The sequence below is a fragment of the Phalacrocorax carbo genome, chromosome 8, assembly GCF_963921805.1.
Source record: "Phalacrocorax carbo chromosome 8, bPhaCar2.1, whole genome shotgun sequence".
In the NCBI taxonomy this organism is placed as follows: Eukaryota; Metazoa; Chordata; class Aves; order Suliformes; family Phalacrocoracidae; genus Phalacrocorax; species Phalacrocorax carbo.
Window position 1 is genome coordinate 8,535,497 of NC_087520.1, and position 21,523 is coordinate 8,557,019.

Below are 21,523 nucleotides of genomic sequence, written 5' to 3' on the forward strand. Positions count from 1 at the left end.
ATCTAAATCTAAATGTAATTTGTTGCATACCAGAAGAAAAAACAACCACCAAAACCTCCTAAAATTAACCTTACAACTGCATTGCAAAAATTCACAATAAGGTTCTTGCAGAAGTATGGAAAATTAAATGTAATGAATATTCACCCAATCGCCACCAGGTTTTCATGATGAGGAGAACAAGTGAGACAAAAAATTGTCCGAGGCTCTGGGAAGAACTGCTGGCTGTCACTTCTATTGTGCCAGTAACAAACAATTACACCTTTTTCATCACCAGATACAATCAGATCTTTCACAAGAGGTGACCAGTGCAATGCCGAGATCGCGTTCTGAAGAAAGAGAATTGATTAGAATCATTAAGGTTGGAAAAGACCGCTAGGATCATCAAGTCCAACTGTCAACCCAACACCCCCAGGCCTCCTAAACCATGCCCTGACGTGCCACGTCTACATGTTTTTGAACACCTCCAGGGATGGTGACTCCCCCACCTCTCTGGGCAGCCTGTGCCAATGCCTGACCACTCTTTCAGTACAGAATTTTTCCCTAATACCCAGTCTAAACCTCCCCTGACGCAGCTTGAGGCCATTTCCTCTCATCCTAGTCCTATCACTAGTGACTTGGTAAAAAAGACCAACACCCACCTTGCTACAACCTCCTTTCAGGTAGTTGTAGAGCATGATAAGGTCTCCCCTCAGCCTCCTCTTCACCAGAATAAACAATCCCAAGTTACCTCAGTTGCTCCTCATCAGACTTGTTTTCCAGACCCTTCACACATTCGATCAATACATTTAAAGCTGTCTTACCACCATTTAACACAGAGCAACAGGCAGAAAATAACCTGTGAGTACTCCTCAGCATCAGCTGAGTTTGTTCTTAAGTGTTTTGGTTCTTTTAGGCTTTAGCACAACTAATGTATTTCCTGATACATTGTCCTGAGTCACAGTAACTGTTCAAATGTACATTCTTAGTCTGTCCTGTGTGGAACAATAACTCGCTGAAAAGATTTTAAGCGAGCTGGGTTAAGTGGCAATGAGTACGCACTGCAAGCACGCTTGTTTAGCGAGGCTTTAATGGTAACCAACAGCTTATCAAGGTGATGCACCAACACTGTAGCCCTAAGGCTAGCACAGAAAGGCTGGCCGGAAGCATTCGGTGCTTTTAATTTCACCAGGTTTGAAACTCACCTTTCCTAAAGTACCATCACCCTGCTTTGTGTGTGCACGCAAGACCTAAAAAAACCGACCGGTGCTACGAGTTCTTTCTGTCTCGCCCCCTCCGTCCCCACATCCCTGCGCCTACCTGGTGCAGGCTGTACTCCCCCACCGCCGCCAGGGCCTCCGTGTCCCAGATTTTGATGCTACCGTCGTCGGAGCTGCTGGCGCAGAGGTTGCTCTGCCCGGGGCAGTGGCAAAACGCGAACCCGGAGATCCTGTCCGTGTGTCCGATGAGCTCTCCTGCACCGACAGCGACAGACGGCGATGGGAACCTCCGCGGGGGCACAGTCCCCTAACCCCCTCCCCCCCCCCCGCCCCCGACACACCCCGGGGCTCCCGTCCGTCCGTGTGTCCCCCCCCCGGGCTCCCTTCTCCCCCCTCCTCCACACCCCCCGGTGCTCCCGCCCCCCCCCCACCCCGGGGCTCCCACCCCCACGTGCCCGAGCGGCTCCCGGCGGAGGGGTGGCTCTGCGGGGCCAGGCTCCCCCACCCAAAAGGCGGGGGGCGGGGGGGGGGCAGGGTAGGGGGGGAGAGGAGGAGAGGGAAGGGGAGGCGGGGATCCCGCCGGCAGGCCCGGGGTCCCCCCAGAGAAGAGGGTCGTGGCAGTACCGTAAAAGGCGGGTGCGGCGGCCGCAGCACCGACATCCAGCAGGCAGACGCGGTACCTCGCCGCGAAGCCGAAGAGGCGGCCATCGCTGCTAGCGTCGCTACAGCGGCTGCTGTACCAGTTAGGGGAGGCGGGGAGCACCCGCACGCCCGCCGCCATCGCCCGGGGCCGCACCTCCCGCCCCGCCAGGCCGCCGCGGGCGCAGCCGCCGAGCGCCGCGCACGCCGCCGCAAAACGTCGCAAACCAGAGCGCCTCCCTGCGCCTAGGGCGCCTGCCGTGAAGCGAAGCGGGGAAGATGGCGGCGCGGTGGGCTGGCGGCGCGGGTGAGCCCGCGGGGGCGGAGCGGGGCGCTGGCTTTGGGGGCTTTCGCTTCTTTTTTTTCCCCTCGCTCAGTGTGCTGTTTCCTTGCAGGTAGTGCCTGGGTGCGCGGTCTCCTCGGCTGGGCGCGGCCGGAGAGGTGAGTCCTGGAGAAGGGCCGTCCCGCCGGCGCCCCGGGCAGCGGGACTCGGGCCGCCTCGCTCGGGGGTCTCCGGCTCGGCCTTCTCGATGGCTGCTCACCCCGCCCCGGAGCTGTGGGGAACAGGTCGCTCTGTGTTGCCGTATTTAGAAATTTTGGCATGGCGGAGGTGTCTCTTTCTCTCCTGACCCCTTTCTGTCGGACATCCAGATTTCCTCCGGCTTTGTGGTGCAGGACACGGTAACACAGTAGCAGTTGCTCTCCTGCATTCTCCCCAGTCGTTGCCCTTCTGTAGTTGCTGGTCTTTTCCCTCAGCCTGGAGTCAAAGTTGTGCTCGGGGAGCATTGGTCACTGCTGACTGTATCCCTGATTTCAGAAGAAAGGCTGTTGTGGATTCTCAAAGCGCAGAGCTTTGGTCTCTGCTAGAGTCTGTGGAGGTAAATTGCAGAGACCTGTGTCATTGAAGGAAGAAGAAATAGGCTTATGTTGCCTGTGCTTTGCTTACTGGCTTGCAGCTCAGCAGTTACATGCTAATCACTCGGTTTACTCAGTTCTGCTAGTCTGTATGTCTCCCACTTAGTGCTTATGTGTGACTCTTTCTAGAAAGGTGCTCAGCTTTTCCTTTCCTGTTCCTCTTACCCGTATATATAATGTACTTTTGTTTGTTGTTTGTCACTGTTTGCTTTTTTTGCTTACTATGTATTTGTGTCCTCTTTCTTTTCTTAAAGTTGTGATAAACAGGTGCATGCAAAACCACAAGCTCTTTGCATGAGGTTGTATTACCTTAAGACAGAGGGACTGTAAGGTTCCCTACTTTGTTAAATGTGCCAAGAAGACAGTACTTAACTCACTATTGCTTAAGTTGTTTAACTGCAAGATGGTATTCTTGTGTTTATAAAATATTTTCCTGTATTAGTCAATTATATTGTGTCTGGTGATGATGAATTGTTGTCTTGATGAGTAAACTTTTTAAGTATTAAGGAAATAACTTTTGGTAAATATCTGAAAAAAAATTCCATAACATTTACATTTGTAGGCTATGCTACCCCCTGTGGATAGGAAGTGAAAACTTTCTAAGGTGTGCAATGTCCTCTTGAAACTAATCAACGTGTTCTGTTTGCCAGTTACTTTTAAAATGCTTTGCACAGTTTGGCTACGCACAGAAAACCATCTGAGCCTTAGTAAAAATCACAGTATCTGGTCTTGAACTCACCTGTTGTAGCTACGAGTGGCTGCACAGTACTGCTTTTTCTAGTCAGCAGGGGGCAAAATGTAGCTTGGTTTTTCTGAATTTGAGGTGAGTGAACTGACTGAAGACTAGAGTTTTTTGCTATCAGCTGTCTTGTATTGACCTGGTTGTGTTTTGAAAGTAGTTTAAAATATCTTCCCTTTCAGATGTCAGAAGGGACAAATGTTTATAAACTTCTCATACTGTTTTGGTACTCAGTCCCTTGAAAAGCTAGAAATTTTTACTGCTAAAAATTTTGTTGGTAAGAGTTATTATTTAACCAATACTCTAAGTGTTGGCTAGTCTTGGAAAAGATATAAATTGTTTGTGTGACTAATGAATGCCATGTAAGAACAAAGAGGTGATTGTCTCATTAAGTGTCCCCAGATGGTCACACACTGTGGAATGTCGTGCTGTACAAATTTGACTTATGGTTCATTGTTTGCTTTAGGAGGCTTGAGGCTTCTTGTTGAATTAAAAAGCCCTTTCAACATAAACTATAGAGGACTTGAACAGTTTTATTTTGTGAGTAGTCAGATGTGTCAGTTCTCTTTATCAAGACAGGTAAGTTCACAGTTTTCCAGATAAAATGGGCAGGGACAAAGAACCCTTGTGTTCAGCAGCAAAGACTGTGGTCTTTTCTTGCAGGTGGCTAGCATCCAGTAGCCTTTTTCCTCTGTCATGCATCCATACAAGCACATCTCTGCAGAAGTTTGGGAAGTGGGAGAAAAAGAACAGGATTGTTTACCCTCCGCAGCTGCCTGGGGAACCTCGCAGACCAGCAGTAAGGATACACCTGTGACTTTCCTTACCTGTTTATGTTCAGCAATTTTGGAACAGATTGTCACTTCTTTGGGTGACTCCATAAGGCACTAGTCTGATAGCTTATTCCTTTGTTGTTTAAGGTTTTAGTCAGTTTGGCATATTTATATTGTAGAAGTTAACATCATTTTGAACGTTTTCCATTTCTAAATTATATTGGACCTTCAAGTTACTTGTAGCTGATCACCTACCTAATATGTGATCTGAACCATAACAGTGCCATCTTCTGTTTGTAGAAGTCTCTGAACTACAAGGAGGTAGATGTTACCAAGAATGTACCATTATACACTTGGTTTGACAATAAATTACTAAAGAATGTGATTGTGTTGTTGCTTCTGTGCACAAAGATATAAATGTAACTTTCCTTGAGTAGTGGAACTAGTGGTGCCTGTTTGATGTAGGTACAATAAAGTGCATGCTCTTTTCATTTCTTAATTTCTCTCCATTATAGATTCTCTGAGGTCTGATTTTGTGTTGCCTCTTGCTGTGGTCTCCCCTTAATGAAGCTATTCAGAGATTGTTTTCTGTCATAGTAGTTGCCTGAAATGTTTAATATGGACTGAGAGGTTCTAAAGTTGGGTGTCGAGAGCCATGCGAGTCAGATGTGGCATGCAACTGCAGGATCTTTTTCTTAGGAAACCATTTTATACTGTACAGTGGGGTGTTGTTTCTTCAGCCTGTTGCACAACAACTTGTGGTTTACTAAGCCAGAAACCGAAGCAAAGAATCTAAAATCCTTCAGCTGCCTGTGTGTTCAGGGTAGGGCCTGCTGCTGCCTGTTCAAGACAACTTTTGGAAAAGTCACCAGAAGTAACATGGTCAATTTTTTAAATGCAGGCATAAGAGATGAGTTTTTGATAACAGCAGGTTTATGCCTGTTTCTCCTTGTCCCCTCTTATTGATCATTTTATAACTGGGAAGTAGAGTTAAGTGTGAACAGAAGCAAGCCTCTTAAATTAAGTGATGTGTGAAAACTAAACGGACTAAGCAGTGCTGCTTTCTCTACGCCACAGCCTGGGAGAATTTTAGGTGAATTCTTCAGTAGTTCCTCGCTCTTGAGAACTGATATTTTGGAATTCCATTTTTATAATTGTTCTTCCCTGGGAAATAATGTGTTGTGGCCTCTGTTAGGCGTACTGCTCAGCAAAGTAAAGCATTTGCATCTCAAAAGAATAGGGGTTTTTTTGGATGTGTGCTTTTGTGGGCTGTAAGCATTTATCGCTTCTGTGAGTGTTACGGCCTAGGATGTAGAAGTACATGCTGTGTACTGTGCTGGCTAATGCGATGTATGTGAAGACACAGTTATTGACCAACTCGCGTACTAAATCAGTTTTTTACCTGTTCATAAAGAATGCAGTCTCTTTCAAATTTGTATCGATGTTAAATTTTGTTGGCTAATTTTGGTCTCCGTTGGTACAGTAATAATGTTAAATGGGTCTTTGGAGACAGCTCTTCATGCCAATCAAACTTGAAACCCTCTTCACCTCTGAAGAGCTAATTAAGTTCATCCTGGTAATATTGTTTGGTTGCTATCCCAGTAAGTTGGCTTGACAGCAGAGTAATGTTTTTAAGACTGAATGGGCATGTCAGTCTTAGACCGCTTCAAGAGACAGGGAGGAGGAAAGGAAAAGATAATGAAAAGAAATCTTCTGATTATCCTTTTCAGGGACTTCTGTTTGAAAACTAATTCTCATAAGATTGTATTAAAATTTTCTGTGTGGTAGCTTTTTTTTTATAATGCTCTCAGTTTCAAATGTCAAAGGTATGCCTAATTTGGTATGCTCCTGGTATAGTAGGTGGAGTCATTTTATTCCTAATAAGACTATAGATTGTGGAGCAGACATGTATGTTCCATTCTTGTTTTCATAGCAAAATTACTGGTCTACTAACTTTTTTTTTTGTACCTAGGAAATATATCACTGTCGGAGAGAAATAAAATATAGCAAAGATAAGATGTGGTATCTGGCAAAACTGGTAAGCAAAAAGTACTTTGTACTGTGTTTAGTGGAATGCAAAATTTAATTGCTGTATTTGCCTTAACAGCTTAGTTCAATCACAGTCTAATCAGCGTCTTCATAATAGAGTCCTGGGGAAGAACATGCATCTGCACAAGCGAACAGTTGTTTGTAGTTTGGTTTAGCTGCTTTATCCTAGTATGCTCTCAAATGTGTACTCAGGTTCTTATGGAGATCATGCAGTGTGGAAGAATTTTCCTATTGGTTTCTGCCTAGTAATAGATGGGAAGGGGAGCTTGGAAGGATAGTAATGGACTGGTTTTCTCTTTAAGAAAAAAAAAGAATGTTTTATCAAGATTCGTTCAATATTTAGCTCAAGTTCTAGATGTCAGGTATTACACTGAAGAAATGGTAATTAAGGAAACTGAAGTTGTTTTATTTGCTCTTTATTATGGCAAAATATTTTAAATACTACCTTCTGAATAAAAGAAGGGAAATACTTGCACTTGCAGGAGTTAACTTTAACACTTTGATTGCAGATAAAGGGAATGTCCATTGACCAGGCTCTTGCTCAGTTGGAATTTAGTGATAAAAAGGGGGCAAAGGTGATCAAAGAGGTAGGTAGTAGTATTCTTTAACACTCCTAGTTTCAAGAAAACTTTAAAATCAATACCTATCGCCAGAAGTCTGGAGATGTTTCTATTAAGCCTCTTGGAAGCACATTCAAACAACATGGTTTTGTAGCAGACGTGTCATGTTGTGACTTATGAATATGTGGAGGTCACTTGTGGTGGCTGTTTTAACTTGAAATGACAATAAATTACATGTGGGTGCCCTCTGTAACAATGCTTGGTGTTAAGTTCACAGTAAATAATGCAGAATCCTTGTCTATGTGCATTGACTCTTAAAATCTTAAGAGATGAAGGGTATCATCGGGGAAAGGACTGAGTTCTGTGGAGGCATGAAAGCTTTTCATACACTGTGGTTGTGAGGAGTCTCAAGTTACTAATTTTCTTGGCCAGAGCATTGATTTCTGACATAATAATGGCAAAGAATTATCCTGTATTAGCTGGAAATATTGAATGGCCTAAGTTCATTTTGCCCACCTTGGAGTTTGTTTCTAGTCTGATGTCTCTAATTAGAGAGAAAGGTCCATGGGTGGATGGCTGAGAAATGCTGGTGGGAACCATCTTTTCCACTTGCTTTCCTCCCCCAAAAATGCAATAAAGTTGTCCTGATGCTTTTCAGTCTGTATGCAAAGAACATGCTTGTGTAAAAGATGTCTGTCTTCTAACAGTTTAGATCTCTGTAGAATACTTCTGTAACTGACTTAACGTGGAAGAAATTGCCAGTTTATCTAGAGATAAGTAGCATTGCTTAAATTCCTACGCAGTGTTTTCATTTCTTTTCCTTTTGTTACAGGTTCTGTTAGAAGCTCAGGAAATGGCAGTAAGAAATCACAATGTGGAATTCAAATCAAATTTACATATAGGTACATTTTTTTCTTATTCTAGTGCAGGAAAATGTCATCCTACCCTACAAAAAAGTTTTATGCTTCAAATCAGCAGAAATGAATATAGTTTCTAGTTAACTTCCAGTACAGTAAATGTGCTTCCAACTTGCAGCACAACTGAAGTTAGTGTGGTTGTTGAGCCTGCAGACACCATTTTGTTATCGTTGGTGCCTGACTGGTGTTCCTCTGGCATCTGCTGGATGCATTCATCTGAGAATGGAGTTTCTGCTCCCTATGTGAAAAGAGGAAGTCCTGAAGGGAAAGATGCCTGATGTGGTTATGAAAGACTAGACAACAAAAAGCAAACTGTTATTACTTTTTAATGTTGCCAGTGAACAGATGCTGGAAGCTTTGTCTGTGGCTAGTACTACTACTAGCTTTGCAGGATCGGCATCTAAACTTCCATTAGAAACAGTATAGAAGTAAATGAATACTGATGGTAGACTTCTTAAAAAGGCTTTCTTACAGGTGATTGCAGGATAAAAGTGTAATAACTACAGCACTTTCTTGCACTGGAAAATGTTAGAGAAATGTTTACTTGTATGTGTTTTTAGGCCCAAAGGAAAAGTTCCCATTTCACCAAATATGGTATAAATGTTATTAAGCTGACCTCATAAGCTTAAAGTAACCTGGATTGCAGAGCAGATTTGATTAGGATTCTTCGGAGCCTTCCAGGCCTCTGCCATTAGAAGCTATATCTGCTAGGGCAGGACTGGATATGTAGATAATGAAAATACCTATGATGAATGCAATAAAGGGAGAAAGGAGGGGAAATGAAGTCTGTAAGGCTTCTACAGGAATTCATTAGACAAACTTCTGAGAAGCAATGGAATTAATACCACCTTAAGAAGAGCTATATAATCTAGTAAGTGCTCAGTGTAGCTTCCTTTGGATTTGTCCTTTACTATGTATTTGTCTTTGCGTGCTTTCTAAATTCACCTTTTTGGTGCTCCTGAAGAGTGTTAATTCAACTCATGGGTTCCTCTGTAGCAGTAATCTGCTAAATGTGATAGAAGGAAGATAGAGGAATCCTGAATAGAATTAACTTTTCATATGCAGTCATGAAAAATACACTGACAAGACAGTATTTCAGTTGCAGATGTGTGTAGTAGTTTATTTTTGACTGAATAGTCTTCTTTCTGCTCCGCTCCCCCGCCTTTTTCCTTCAGCTGAGTCAACGACAGGCAGAGGCCGCTATGTGAAGCGGATTCGTTACCATGGCAAAGGCATGTTTGGCATCATGAAAATCGTCAGTTGCCATTACTTTGTGAAGTTGGTGGAAGGTCCTCCTCCTCCTCCAGAGCCACCAAGGACTGGTTTTGACCAAGCAAAAGAATACGTGCAGCAGCTGCGAAGTAGAACCCTTGTTAATACACTGTAACAAACTTTTGTGACTATATAGGTATTTCTTGTTTGACAATGTAATTATGTGAAAGAATAATTAAAATATTTTAGTTACATCTTTGTTGCTGGAGCTAGATGATGCAAGAATGATCGTAAGCTTTTTTCTTATTTGTCAAGCTGTAGTTATGGAAAAGTCTTGGAAAAATTGCGACAGGTGTTACTTCTTCTGAATTACTTGGACCACAGCATTCAAGCTATACCCTGGACTGTCAAATCTAGAACATATGGTGCTGTTAAAAAGCTTGTAAGGAACTGGTGTCCTCAAATTCATGCAGCTGTCTGTTATGTATGGTTGGGTCTTTTTATTATAAAAATATGTGCTTGACAGTCATGTTGCAAGATCAAGACATGGACTAAAATTACTAAAATTTCACAGAGTCACAGGTTGGAAGGGACCTCAGGGATCATCTAGTCCAACCTTTCTAGGAAGAGCACAGTCCAGACAAGACGGCCCAGCACCCTGTCCAGCCCAATCTTAAAAGTGTCTAACGTGGCCAAGTCAACCACTTCCCTGGGGAGATTATTCCAGTGGTTGGCTGTCCTCGCTGTGAAAAATTTCCCTCTCATGGCCAACTGGAATCCCCAAGAGCAACTTGTGCCCATTCCCCCTTGTCCTCTCCATGGGACTCTGTGTAAAAAGGGAGTCTCCGTCTTTGTAGCTACCCCTTCAGTACTGGTACACGGTGATGAGATCCCCTCTAAGCCTCCTTTTCTCAAGGCTGAACAAACCCAGCTCTCCCAGCCTACCCTTGTATGGCAGCTTCCCAGTCCTTCGATCATCTTGGTGGCCCTTCTCTGGACCCCTTCCAGCCTGTCCACATCCTGTTTGTGTAGAGGGGACCAGAACTGCACACAGTACTCCAGGTGTGGCCTGACAAGCACTGAGTAGAGTGGGACGATGACTTCCTTATCTCTGCTGGTGATGGCCTTTTTGATGCAACCCAGCATCCTGTTGGCCTTCTTGGCCGCAGCAGCCACTGTTTGCTCATGTTGAGCTTCCTGCCCACCAGGACCCCCAGGTCCCTTTCCACAGAGCTGCTCTCCAGCCAGGTGGATCCCAGTCTGTGCTGCACTCCTGGATTATGTTTTCCCAGGTGCAAGGCCTTACACTTGTCCTTGTTGAGCTTCATACGGTTCTTTTTGGCCCACTCTTCCAGCCTATCCAGATCTCCCTGCAGAGCAGCTCTCCCTTCTGGAGTGTCTGCTTCCTCGCTCAATTTGGTGTCATCTGCAAACTTCATCAGGCTACACTTGATCCCATTATCCAGATCACTTATAAAGATGTTGAATAACATTGGGCCCAATATCGATCCCTGCGGGACCCCACCTGTGACAGGTTGCCACTTGGAAAAGGAGCTATTTACCACCACCCTTTGGGTGCGGCCTGTCAGCCAGTTCCCCACCCACTGCACAGACCACTTGTCTAGTCCATAATGCATTAATTTCTCCAGGAGGAGGCTGTGGGGAACCGTATCAAAGGCCTTGGAGAAGTCCAGGTAGACAATGTCCACTGCCTGCCCCATGTCAACCAGGCAAGTCACTTTGTTGTAGAAGGCCACCAGATTTGTCAAGCACGATCTGCCCTTAGTGAAGCCATGTTGGCTTTTCCCAATCACGTGCTTCATTTGACTTGTGATGGCCCCCAGGAGGATTCATTCCATAACTTTCCCAGGGATTGAAGTAAGGCCGATGGGCCTATAGTTACCCGGATCCTCCCTCGAGTCCTTCTTGTAGATAGGGGTAACATTTGCCTTCCTCCAGTCCTCTGGGACGTCCCCCGTTCTCCACGGCTTCCCAAAGATTATGGAGAGTGGCCTCGCAATGAAGTCAGCCAGCTCTCTCAATGGGCATCAGGGCCCATCGATTTGTAGGGGTCAAGCTCCTGTAATCATTCACATACTAACTCTTCCTTCACTGATGGTGGGTCGGTGTTTAGATTGATTGGGAATTTTGTTCCCAAAGCCTGGGACCTGCCAGTGTTGGTAACGACAGAGGTGAGGAAAGTGTTGAGAACATCTGCCTTTTCGGCATTGTTGGTGATTGACTCTCCTTTTCCATTTAACAGTGGGCCTGTGTTTTCCTTCTGTTTCTGCTTGTGGTTGACATACCTGAAGAAACCTTTCTTGTTATTTTTGACATCTACGGCCAGTTTCAATTTGAGCTGGGCTTTTGCTTTTCTAACTGCCTCTCTGCACACTCTGGCAATGCCCTTGTAGCTCTCAGCAGATAATCCTCCACTTCTCCATCTCTGGTATGCTTCTCTTTTGGTTTTGAGTAGACCCAGGGGTTCGTGGTTGAGCCAAGGGCTCCGCTTGCTTCCCTTTCCTTTATAGTGGATAAGCTGGTTTTGTGCTTCCAGGAGAGAGTTCTTGAAGAACTCCCAGCACTCACTAGCTCCTTTATCTTCCATGGAAGCATCCTGTGGAATCCCTCCCAACTGAGCCCTGAGTGAGCTGAAGTTTCCTCTTCTAATTTGACATCTTAAAGTAGCTGCAACAGTGGAAAAAGCAAGCAACAATAATAGTTGAGATTATCAGGCATCAATTTATTATTTCTTTATCTTGGCCATAATGCTCTTTCTTTACAGCCTCTGTTGTGCATCTTAGGCATTGTGTCTGGGAGCGGGGAATAAAAAAATCATTTAAAGCTCAGGTTTTGACAGAGTCGGTAGGTGGCAATGTTTAGTTTGTCAGAGAGGGAAGTGAAAACTTATAGCATGTTGAAACTCTGTTCTTGATTCTGACCATGGCATTAATAGTCTGAAATGTGCACGGAGTTCAGGCTGTTCACTGTGGAAACTCAGTATGGGTAACAGGCACAATATGGAGAAAAGCTTGTCATGATGAAGAGTGAAGTAATTATTCTGTGCTGTCTGGAAACAAATTGCTTTTGTAATGTTGAGGCAAGTAAAATGTTCAATGGATTTAATATGGAATGGCTTGTTGCATATACAAATCAGGCTTTCAGTTCTCTGAAAACAATCCCATTCTCATCATTAATTTAAAGAAAAAAAGACTGAGGTCAATAGGGGGAATCTAATTTCCCCCAGTCAAGTGTTCAGCTCCGATGGCCAGAGATCATGAACCTCGGCATAAAAAAAGAATGAGTAGTTGCTTGTTTATGAAAATGTCTGGTACTTAGACCTTTCTTTTTCATTCTGGGAGCACTGGAATGGGAGATAGATTGCTTACCTCATTTGGGTCTTTTTACCATGCCAACTAGTGGTAGCCTTTCTTACATCTGTCTGCTTTGATCAGTACTTGAATGATGGCAAAGGGACAGTTCCTATGAGGAAACAAATTATCTTTGTTGTCTTAATGAAGGTGGCATACAGCTGTTTCTTCTGGCTACCAAAGAAAGGGTCTCATGATCTTAAAGAATGTTAGCAGATTGTGAATTTACACAAGAAGTACATGCATGGCTCAGTACCATTAATTGGTGCTTATTTGCAGACTGTTTTTCTGCAGTGCACTTACAGACTCATTACTTGCTTTAAAGCCACAATTCAGTAACTTTTGTCTGAAAGGTATGTTCCTGATAAAACACTCTATCTCAGTAGTCCCTGATGTGCATTTGAAGAACTGTTGATGGTGTGCTGTGATAAACAGCTGTGCTTTGCTGTGCCAGCTGCTGTTAAACTCTTTTGTCACACTGAATCTCTTACAAGTTGTAGCAAACTTGAATTACTTCATCTTTTTTGAGGGTCAGTGATCTGGGAGAAGATTAAGCAATCGCAAAATAATCCAAGCTTAATAAGCACTTGTCATCTAAGCATGTAAAACCTGTTTTCAAGATATTTTATTCCAGTACCTGTTTCTCCTGCGTGCTGTAGATTTCCCATCAGGTCCCTTCTGGACCTCTAGACATGGTGTATCCTTATAGATATCGTTGCTCTAGTTATGAATCTGTAGTTGGGGAGAGAAATGAGGATGCGACCGATGTCTTTTCCAGCTTCTTTATGATGTATCAGGTGGCCTTGATGTTCCTTTAAATAACTAGATCTGGGCTTTTAAAACTTTTCAGTCAAAAAGCAAGGTTGTTGCTTGTCAAGACCTGTGTTCTTCCTCAATAAGTGGGAAGACTCTCTTTTGACATGCTTTTCAGCATTCCTCTTATTCCTTAGTACCCTTTTCTGCCTTCTTAAAGATGTGTAACCCATAGTGGATCTTTACAGTGTTGGCTAAGAAAGCACCACAGTGATGGCCATGACAGTACAGTGATGGGAGATTTGGTGAGATGAGGGGCTTGAGCTGGCTCGGTCCCTGCCTTTCACTGGTGCGATGGTAAGAGTCTCTGAAGTGGTTTCTGTGATAGGTGCATCAGAACTTTGGTATGGGAACCTGCCTGAACCTTTTTAAAATTCAGTAAGATCTAGTGATTAAGCTTTATATTGTCAATTCTATATATAAATAAAATTTGGCGGTTTTGATTCTACTGAGCTTTCCTGGTAATTAGTACATCTGCACTTCAGTTATGTATCTGATATGGATTCAGACAGAAAATTCCATGCTAACTGCAACAAGTCTGTAGCAGAAGATCATTTGTTACAGTGAACTCCAATAAAAGAACATTCCTAAATAAGCCACCACCAGAAGGGAGGGGGAGAGGCACCTATGCCTCTACTTGATGTTAATTTTATTAGTAACGTCTGGGGGCACTGTAAACTCACCACTTGTATGTGTACATATGTGCTGATGTTACAGAAACTGGAGAAGGAGCAAGTATGTGAAGGTGTAGTAAGGCTTCAGGGAAATCTGAAGAGAGCAGAACTGTGAGCTGTGCTCAGCAATGTGAGATTTAATTGAGGAAAACTTAAAAACCTGCTATTGAGCTTGTTCATAAACATTTTAAAGTATTCAGTGAGAAAGTTGAAGTACTTTTGTCAGACAGCCTCATGTCTTTTTGGATGTGGGTTTTTTTGCTTTTTAAACTCTGGGGCAGTTTACTGAGAAGGTACTTCATCGAAGGTAGAGTTAGGAAAGACTCATGAATATGATTATAAAGTGATCATCAGCCATTTTGAAAACCTGGAAGGTACAGGAGGATACATGTGACTGTGATAAGATGACTGGACAGTGACCCCTGATTCTGGTCAGGTCTGTACTGGAAAATGCTGTGGTGAGATGGACTATGTTAGGACTCGGGTGATACCTGGGCACAGACAGGCATGTTCTGCCCAGTGCTTCCGCTGTGTGGCTGTACCTGGTGTGAACTTGACTAGACCCAGGTGTCACAGCGCGAATCCTCTAATCGCCCCTCTCTGCACAAATGGGAGGTGTATAGCAGTAGTGCCACCCTCGCATTGCAGAGACGCTTGGGAAATCCTTCAGTCAGTGGAATGAGGGAACAATAGGAATCACTGTTGCCTTTCTGCCAGTCCCAATGAAAACCCACTGTTGGGATGCTGGAATGGCATTTGCAAATGCCAATCCCCTTTAAATAGAAATAAGATTACTGCTAATATCCTCAATGAACCATAGAAATAAATTGTTACATTCTTCACCATATGAGCTACAGTCCTGCTGAAAATGCCCCTATTTCTAGCTTTTTGGAAGAATAAGCCTTTGTTGCTGAATGACATCTATCCAGCTGCACTTCAGCCATGTAATTTAAAATAATTACTAATTAAACAAAATAAAAGACTGTAAAAGCAATAATAATTACACAAGTTACTGTTTGCTGCAGCCTTACCTAGGGAAAACAACTTGAAAGGAGAGGAAAGTTTCAGGACCTGACTTTGGAGTGCTTAGACTGAAGTCAGGAACAAGATATCTCTTGGGAGTAGTCAGCAAATGCAGAGCTAATTTTGCATTTGCTCTATAACATCAACACTCTCATCTTGTTTCAAGGAAGTTGTACGCTAGTACAGAGGGCAGGCTGCCATTGGAGAGAACGAGCCAAGGAGAGTGTAACTTTACATTGCACGAATTAGGCATCCACCTCAGAGTACTGGCTGAGGAAATTAATCTGAAAGTCTATGTATTACACTTGAACAGAGCATTCTTGAAACTGGAGACAAAACGTGGGGCAGAGCATCTGAATAACTACCACATCTGTGGGTGCTGCTTCTGTGTATTGCACAGTAGTACAGCCATCAAGTTTTGTGTGGTGAAATGAATTTTGTCACATATGAACCTAAATTCACTCAGGTTTTTCTTTCCTCCAAAAAATGAAATGGAAACTTAAACCATATTTGTATTCATGTGATATCTTTATTTTAAATTAGCTTGAAGTTTGGACCGTTGTCAACGCTGCATCAAGTCACCTGTCTTTGCCTAACAATGGAAATCCAGCCACCTCTCTGGTAGCCTGTACAAATGCTATGTGACTCTCCCTGTGAAAACTTCTTGCAGAGGCCAGCCTGGGCCTCCCAGGCTGTACTCTGTTGGCCTTGTCCTTTGTTCTATTGCCTGGTGCTGCCGAGAAGTGGTTGACTCTATCAGATCACCCTGCTAACCACCTTTTTGGCAGGATGAACAATCCCAGCTTCAGCCTCTCACAAATCTAGTTCTCTAGCCCTTGTGCTGTACCCTTTCCTGTTTCCCCATCTCTGTTGCAGTGGGGGACCTAAAAGCAGACTCAGTGTTCCAGGTACAGCTTCACCAGCACTGATGAGAGGGAGATAAATTCCCTCGGTCTGCTGGCCACGCTTTTAATGGAGCCAAGTATGCAGTTTGCTGTATCTGTGATGAGAGCATGTTGTTGGCTCACATTCAGCCTGATGTTTGTGTAACTCCCAGGTCCTTTTTAGGTCGCTCATCAGAACTGCGGCAAGTACCTGTGGTACCTGTGTTGCAGCTCTTGTTGCTTCTCTGTATACACTAATGAGGACTCCTTTGCCACTAGGAAATCGCTCTCTTATATGGACGATAACTTTCTTTCCTAACAGAGAAGTTGCAAAGCAGTTTTCTGGCTTCTGTGATTAATCAAACTCTTAGGCAAGCTAAGAGTGGAGTAAAGGCATTTGTATGCTATTGTGGTAAACTCCATCAAAGTATGCAGGTAATAAGCAGTGAAATGTGTCTATGTCTCTCGTATTGATTATCTCCTTCAGAGCAAGACAAACATAGGTCCTTACTGTATGCTGGCCATGTAAATTAAAACTTTAATTAAATGAAAACAGAGTGGACTGTTAAGTGCGCTGCATTGGGCCATTAAAGGATTGCTGTCCAAAAGCAGCTCTTCTAGATGCCCCCGATTTCTTGCCGCCTTTTTTCCCCACTAAATTTCCCAATAGTGCATTAAGATGAACTCAGTAGTTAGTAAATTTTCCCCTGTGTAGTTTACAAGCTCAAGGTTATGGGCCAGAACAAGCAGTGTCATGCTGTAAATTAGGTGTAATGGAACAGCCTGAGAGAGCGCACAGAAGTCCTACTTCCCCTCACACAATGTGCGTCCTAAAACTCTGAATGTAGAGTTGGCACAAACCCAGAAACCCCCACAAATGGCTGATTAACTCATTAATAATTACCCTTATCCTGCTACCCTCTCTTCTGCAGTTTCAATTCCTTGAATCATTCCAGTATAGCAAGGTGTACTGTAAAATTCTTAAAAGGGCTGCAAATCAGAGAAGACAGAAGTTTTCACCAGAAAGGGGATGGTAGCTGAATGCCACTGTGGTGCAGAATAGAGGTGGGACATCTGCCTCGTGGTAGTTCTCCTTCCAGCAACTAAATGCTTTTTGTCCGTGTGCTGTATCGTAACTTACGTGGCTTTAGCTTTCAGCTCTTCGGTATGGCTTCTCATATTCCAGCTTGTCTTTTTCTCTCAAAAAACATGAAACAGGTTGAAAGACAAGCTGGAGATACCAAACCTTGAGCCGGAAAGGTTCAATCACCAGGGATGACCTCTACATAGAGCTTATAGTAGTGGAAGAAGCACATTATAATAGTATATCCATGCATATGCTCTAGCTGTGTTTTGTCTGCATTGTCCATGTGAACCGGGGAAGCCACCCACAGTCCCTGTTGGCAGCAACCTCTTTTAAACATCACTGTTACTAAGTTTCATCCTGAGTGTGCCCAGGGCCTTAGGTAAATGTAGAAATGTGGTTGCAGACAGCTGAACGAGGGAAGACAAACGGCACCTTCTTGACTGAGACACACCTGGAGAAACTTGAGTGCGAAACAACTAGAACTGTGGTGCCCTTAGAAGGGAAAGGTGATTTCCAAAGTCAGCGAAGGGTAGGGACGAAATAATGTGGAACTTGGATTTACCTTGGGTTGACTGGAGTCAGGAATAACGGTCAGAAATGTGGTGCAGTTACACCTCTCTTACCTACAGAAGTCAGTGAAAATTTCTGTCTGAGACAAAGGCAATGCCAACAAAACTGTTGGCGAAGTAGCTAGAAATGCCTGGGTTTGTCTCAAGCATGTCACGTTTCAAAGCAGAGATTTCCACCTGTTCTCATCAAGTCCTAGATGTTTCAAAGATACCCTTCATTTTTCTTTTATTATCTATCTTTCTTGGGGGCCTATGCTCACTACTTTTGTGGGGATGGATGCTTGGAAAGCCATTATTGTTCGTCTTCTCCATCTGTTTTGATGCTGGATACGCCTGTCTTCTTGAAGGTTTTCAGAGTCTGTGCTGGGAATGCATTTCTCTTCCTAGTGTTGAGAGATTTAGATTTTTAATGGGTATTTGTTTTACCTATCACATGCTAGATGTATTCACTTGATAGTGTTAATCTCTCAGCAATGCAGGCCATCTTCTCATGTCTTGATCTAGCACGCAGGGATTTTATTCATTTAACAGTTTGGCTTTTGGATCAGATAGCCGTTAGAGGTAAATCCTGCAGCGTGCTGAGTATGCTCAACACCACCGGAACTGAGAGCAGCAGTAACTTGCAGGGACTCCGCAGCATCTTTCATGTTTGTGCTCTCTGAAGCTTTCTTTACACATGGAGTATATGAATAAGTTACTGTGTGGTGCATGTCTTTCCTTCCTTGACAATATCCTTCTTTAATACAATTTCTCTCTGATGAGTGAGACTTCTTCATTAATGTTTTGCAATGACTGCCTGTGCTCAGTTACCCCCTTTCAGGTCTCTTAGGAGTTCTTTTCTATGTCTGTCTTCTTTGATATGACACAAAGGCATCCTTCCTTCTTCAAGGTGTGCTTTGTTAAAGTTAGTTGGAAAATGAGGGGGAAAAGCAAATAAAAATACTTCTCATGAAGTGACACTTCTATCCTACTCCAGCACAGTTCAGTAAACCCAGTATCATTGACCCTGAACGTAAGACATTGACATTTTTATCTACAGTAGGAAAAGGCAACAGGTCTTTTTCTTGTTCTCTGACACAGAAGCTTCCAACTTATTACTACTTAAAAAAAACCCCCAAACTTAATTCAGATCCTTTATCAGACAGCATATATCTTCATTTCTTGAAAGTAGGTTTGAGATGTTATATTTGTTCCTGCTAGGAATCATGTGGGCTGAAATTCCAGGTTTCAGAAGGAGGCTAATAATCCATTTTCCTGGGATAGCAGGGGAATAGGGGTGATGACCCAGGGGTGCATCATATACCTACAAGGTGAAATGCAACAGCAGCCCCAGCAGTAGACAGTTCCTTGGCACAGCTGTGACTTTGGCAAGCCAACATATTCATGGCACTGACAGCGTAAACATTTTGTGGCAACTGTGCAAAGCAGGCGGCCAATCATTTTACTAATGATCGCTTCTCAGTGCTCTCCTCCATCTGCCCTAGAGAGGAAAACTTTCTTCCCTGTACTCTATCCTCTTGGATAATGGCACAAATGGATTCTTTCTGTAAAAATGCGGTCCTAGCACTGCCATAGTCTGTGCTGTGGGACTCACCTATGTAATTGTGTATCTCCTCTGAGTTCCCTCCTTTTCCAGAGTTTATGTGTAGATCCTGCCTGTGGCTGTGCTAACAGTAGCGGGGAAAGTCTGAGAGCTTGCATCTTTGCTGATTCCTCTCTGAGCTGTTCGACTGCTTCCAGTTAACCAAAGTGATGGAATAGTTAATGCTTCCAGAGCATTTCTAAAATTCCCCTCCTGATGATGTTCTCAGTGAGGACTTTGTATAAGCAGGTGGTGACCTTCTGCTGACTCGGATGCACAGCTGGTCCAGGTTGACTCCAGTAGCTTCAACTGAGGAACATAAAAAGTGGTCTGTGTGCCCATTAAATTCTCAGAGTTGTCAAGCCCATGGGGAAGTTTAGGGGTATAACAGTGTATATATGCCAACATAAAGAAAGAAAATGTTTGCTACAATATGTGGGTATGTCAAGAATAGAGTGGTAATTCTTTCTGCTTGAAGGTATGTTCTTGATTCAGTGAGCTGAAGGTTAGTTGTGCTCTAAACAGGAGTAGCATGGCAGGAATCACAGCTTAAAAAGCTATTTTTGGTTTTGGAAGCCCAGGGTTCACTATGTTTAGTGAATCCTGTACGTTAAATCTGAGTGTTTTAAGTTGTACTAAGTTAACTCAGCCAGTCTCTGGATGATAGCAGATGCCTACTGGAAAATGATTCCCAGCTTCCTTAGCAGTCATCTAGAACTGTCTCTTAACAGAATCTTGGAAGACTTCTGGGCAATATGACCACGGCATCACTCTGACCTTAATTCTGATTAAGTACAATGGTAAATACAAACTGAGCTCCATCCTGCTGCTACTAGATTGCTACCAGCCTCTGAGCTACCTAGATTAAAGCTAGCTGGAGTGTTCAGCAGTGAAAAGGTAACTTCAGATACTGTCTTTCTCCATCAGTTTTAAAAGGAGAGGTGTATAGCTTCCTAATCGAAGACTGTCCTCATCACTGTTGTCAGCTATGGAATCTAACACAGCATTTTCATCTAGTGGCAGTGGTTATTAAATGCAGTAGAAATCATTCAAGCCCCTTTTCATTAAAATCTTCCCTCTTATCTCTGGCTTTCTGTGTTCTATGTTCTTGGAAAAGAGCTCAGCAGAAATACAGAACTATGGAGAGAAATGGTCCGCTACTTTGTTGTTTTGGGGGGACAGGACTTTGAAGCACACAAAGGCAGGCAAAGGATTGATACATTATCACCTAAATCTTAATCTTGAGAGGCTGGGGTACCTCTCCTCCCCAGCTTGGGCACAGGGCTTTTGAGCAATGATCCAAGTGGATAAAACTGTGTGGAAATGTCATCTTTTGGGTATTCATCATGGAATAAAGCACCAAACATTTGAGAAATAACCATTGTCTGGCATGTGTTATATGCAAAGTAAAGAGTGTAGAAAAAATGTCAGCACCCTTCTATTAGCCAGCTCTTTTGAATACAAACGTGAAATATTAATTTAAATCAACTGAAAGGTATTAAAAACTTGATGTTCTCTTTGCCCCAGAAGTACTCTGCTGATAAGAAACAAATTAAAAATGCAGAGTTTTCAAATAGCAAAAATGCTGTGTATTTTAAATGAAGTTAGTCTTTTTATGTATAGCATTTTGGACTGAAAAAATATTAAATGCACATAAAAATGATTACTGTAAATGGTGAAGACATCAAAGTTTGGCATCAAAGTTAAATGAAAGGACTTGGAAGTCTGTTTATTTGATCTGTACATAAATAAGCTTAAAAATAAGCCAGGTCTTTTTTACACAGCCGGAACTAGGTAGCCGGTTCAAATTCCCCACATCCCAGGGATTCCCAAACAAGGTTAGATCCAAATGTGGTAATTTTTTTTTCACTTGCCCAGCATGCATCTGTGCCAATGCACCAGGGAAAATGAGTTGGCAGAAGACACAAGTCACAGGCTTTTATAAAATGCTTTTTGCATTCATATGGAGAGTAGACAAACTCTCACCACCAAAGATCTGTTCCTGGCCTGGGATGAAGGTGTGGATTAGGAATATGGGTCAGAGCTAAGTTAATTTATATCAGATAAGGATCTATTACAGAACTGAGCAACACTAATGTTCAATTCATTTCAGTTTGCTCTTAGAAAAAATCCCCACATCTCGAAATGTGGAATCTGTAAGAAAAAACAGAACTTGATTTCTTTAGTGCCTTTCACTAAAAGACCCCACTGTGCTTTACAGTGATTAACTCTTTCAGGAATCTGCATGATGCAGAGGAATTACTCTGAGCTCTGCGAGCTCTTTTGGTATAGAACAAATACAAGACCTTTATCTACAGAGAGCCAAGCTTCAGCTCATTTAGTTTGAGAGCTGGAAATTGTAAGCAACTAGAAGCAAGATTTCAAAGAAAACCACCTTGGCTCCTGTGCCTTCTGTGGCCTGAACCTTTTGGGGTTAACTGACTTTCAACACTCCAGGGTGTGTGACAAGTTAGTAAAACATGCACTCAAAACCACTACAATTTATCCTGTTTCATTTGG

General features: G+C 43.2%; 2 protein-coding genes across 2 annotated transcripts in view; one reads left to right on the plus strand and one right to left on the minus strand.

Moving 5' to 3' along the window:
- Positions 1 to 2,043, minus strand: part of GEMIN5 (gem nuclear organelle associated protein 5) — a 20,631-nt gene extending 18,588 nt beyond the window's left edge. Inside the window, 3 exon segments of the mRNA XM_064458538.1 lie at positions 145 to 326; positions 1,297 to 1,451; positions 1,821 to 2,043. Of these exon segments, the coding sequence (XP_064314608.1) occupies positions 145 to 326; positions 1,297 to 1,451; positions 1,821 to 1,977 (494 nt within the window). The 5' untranslated portion in view covers positions 1,978 to 2,043.
- MRPL22 (mitochondrial ribosomal protein L22) lies at positions 2,040 to 9,254 on the plus strand. Its single transcript, XM_064458537.1, has 7 exons — positions 2,040 to 2,142; positions 2,231 to 2,276; positions 4,153 to 4,288; positions 6,235 to 6,300; positions 6,821 to 6,898; positions 7,704 to 7,773; positions 8,964 to 9,254. The coding sequence occupies exons 1-7, from the start codon at positions 2,115 to 2,117 to the stop codon at positions 9,173 to 9,175; spliced, it is 636 nt and encodes a 211-aa protein (XP_064314607.1). The 5' UTR covers positions 2,040 to 2,114; the 3' UTR covers positions 9,176 to 9,254.
- The last annotated feature ends 12,269 nt before the right edge of the window (positions 9,255 to 21,523 follow it).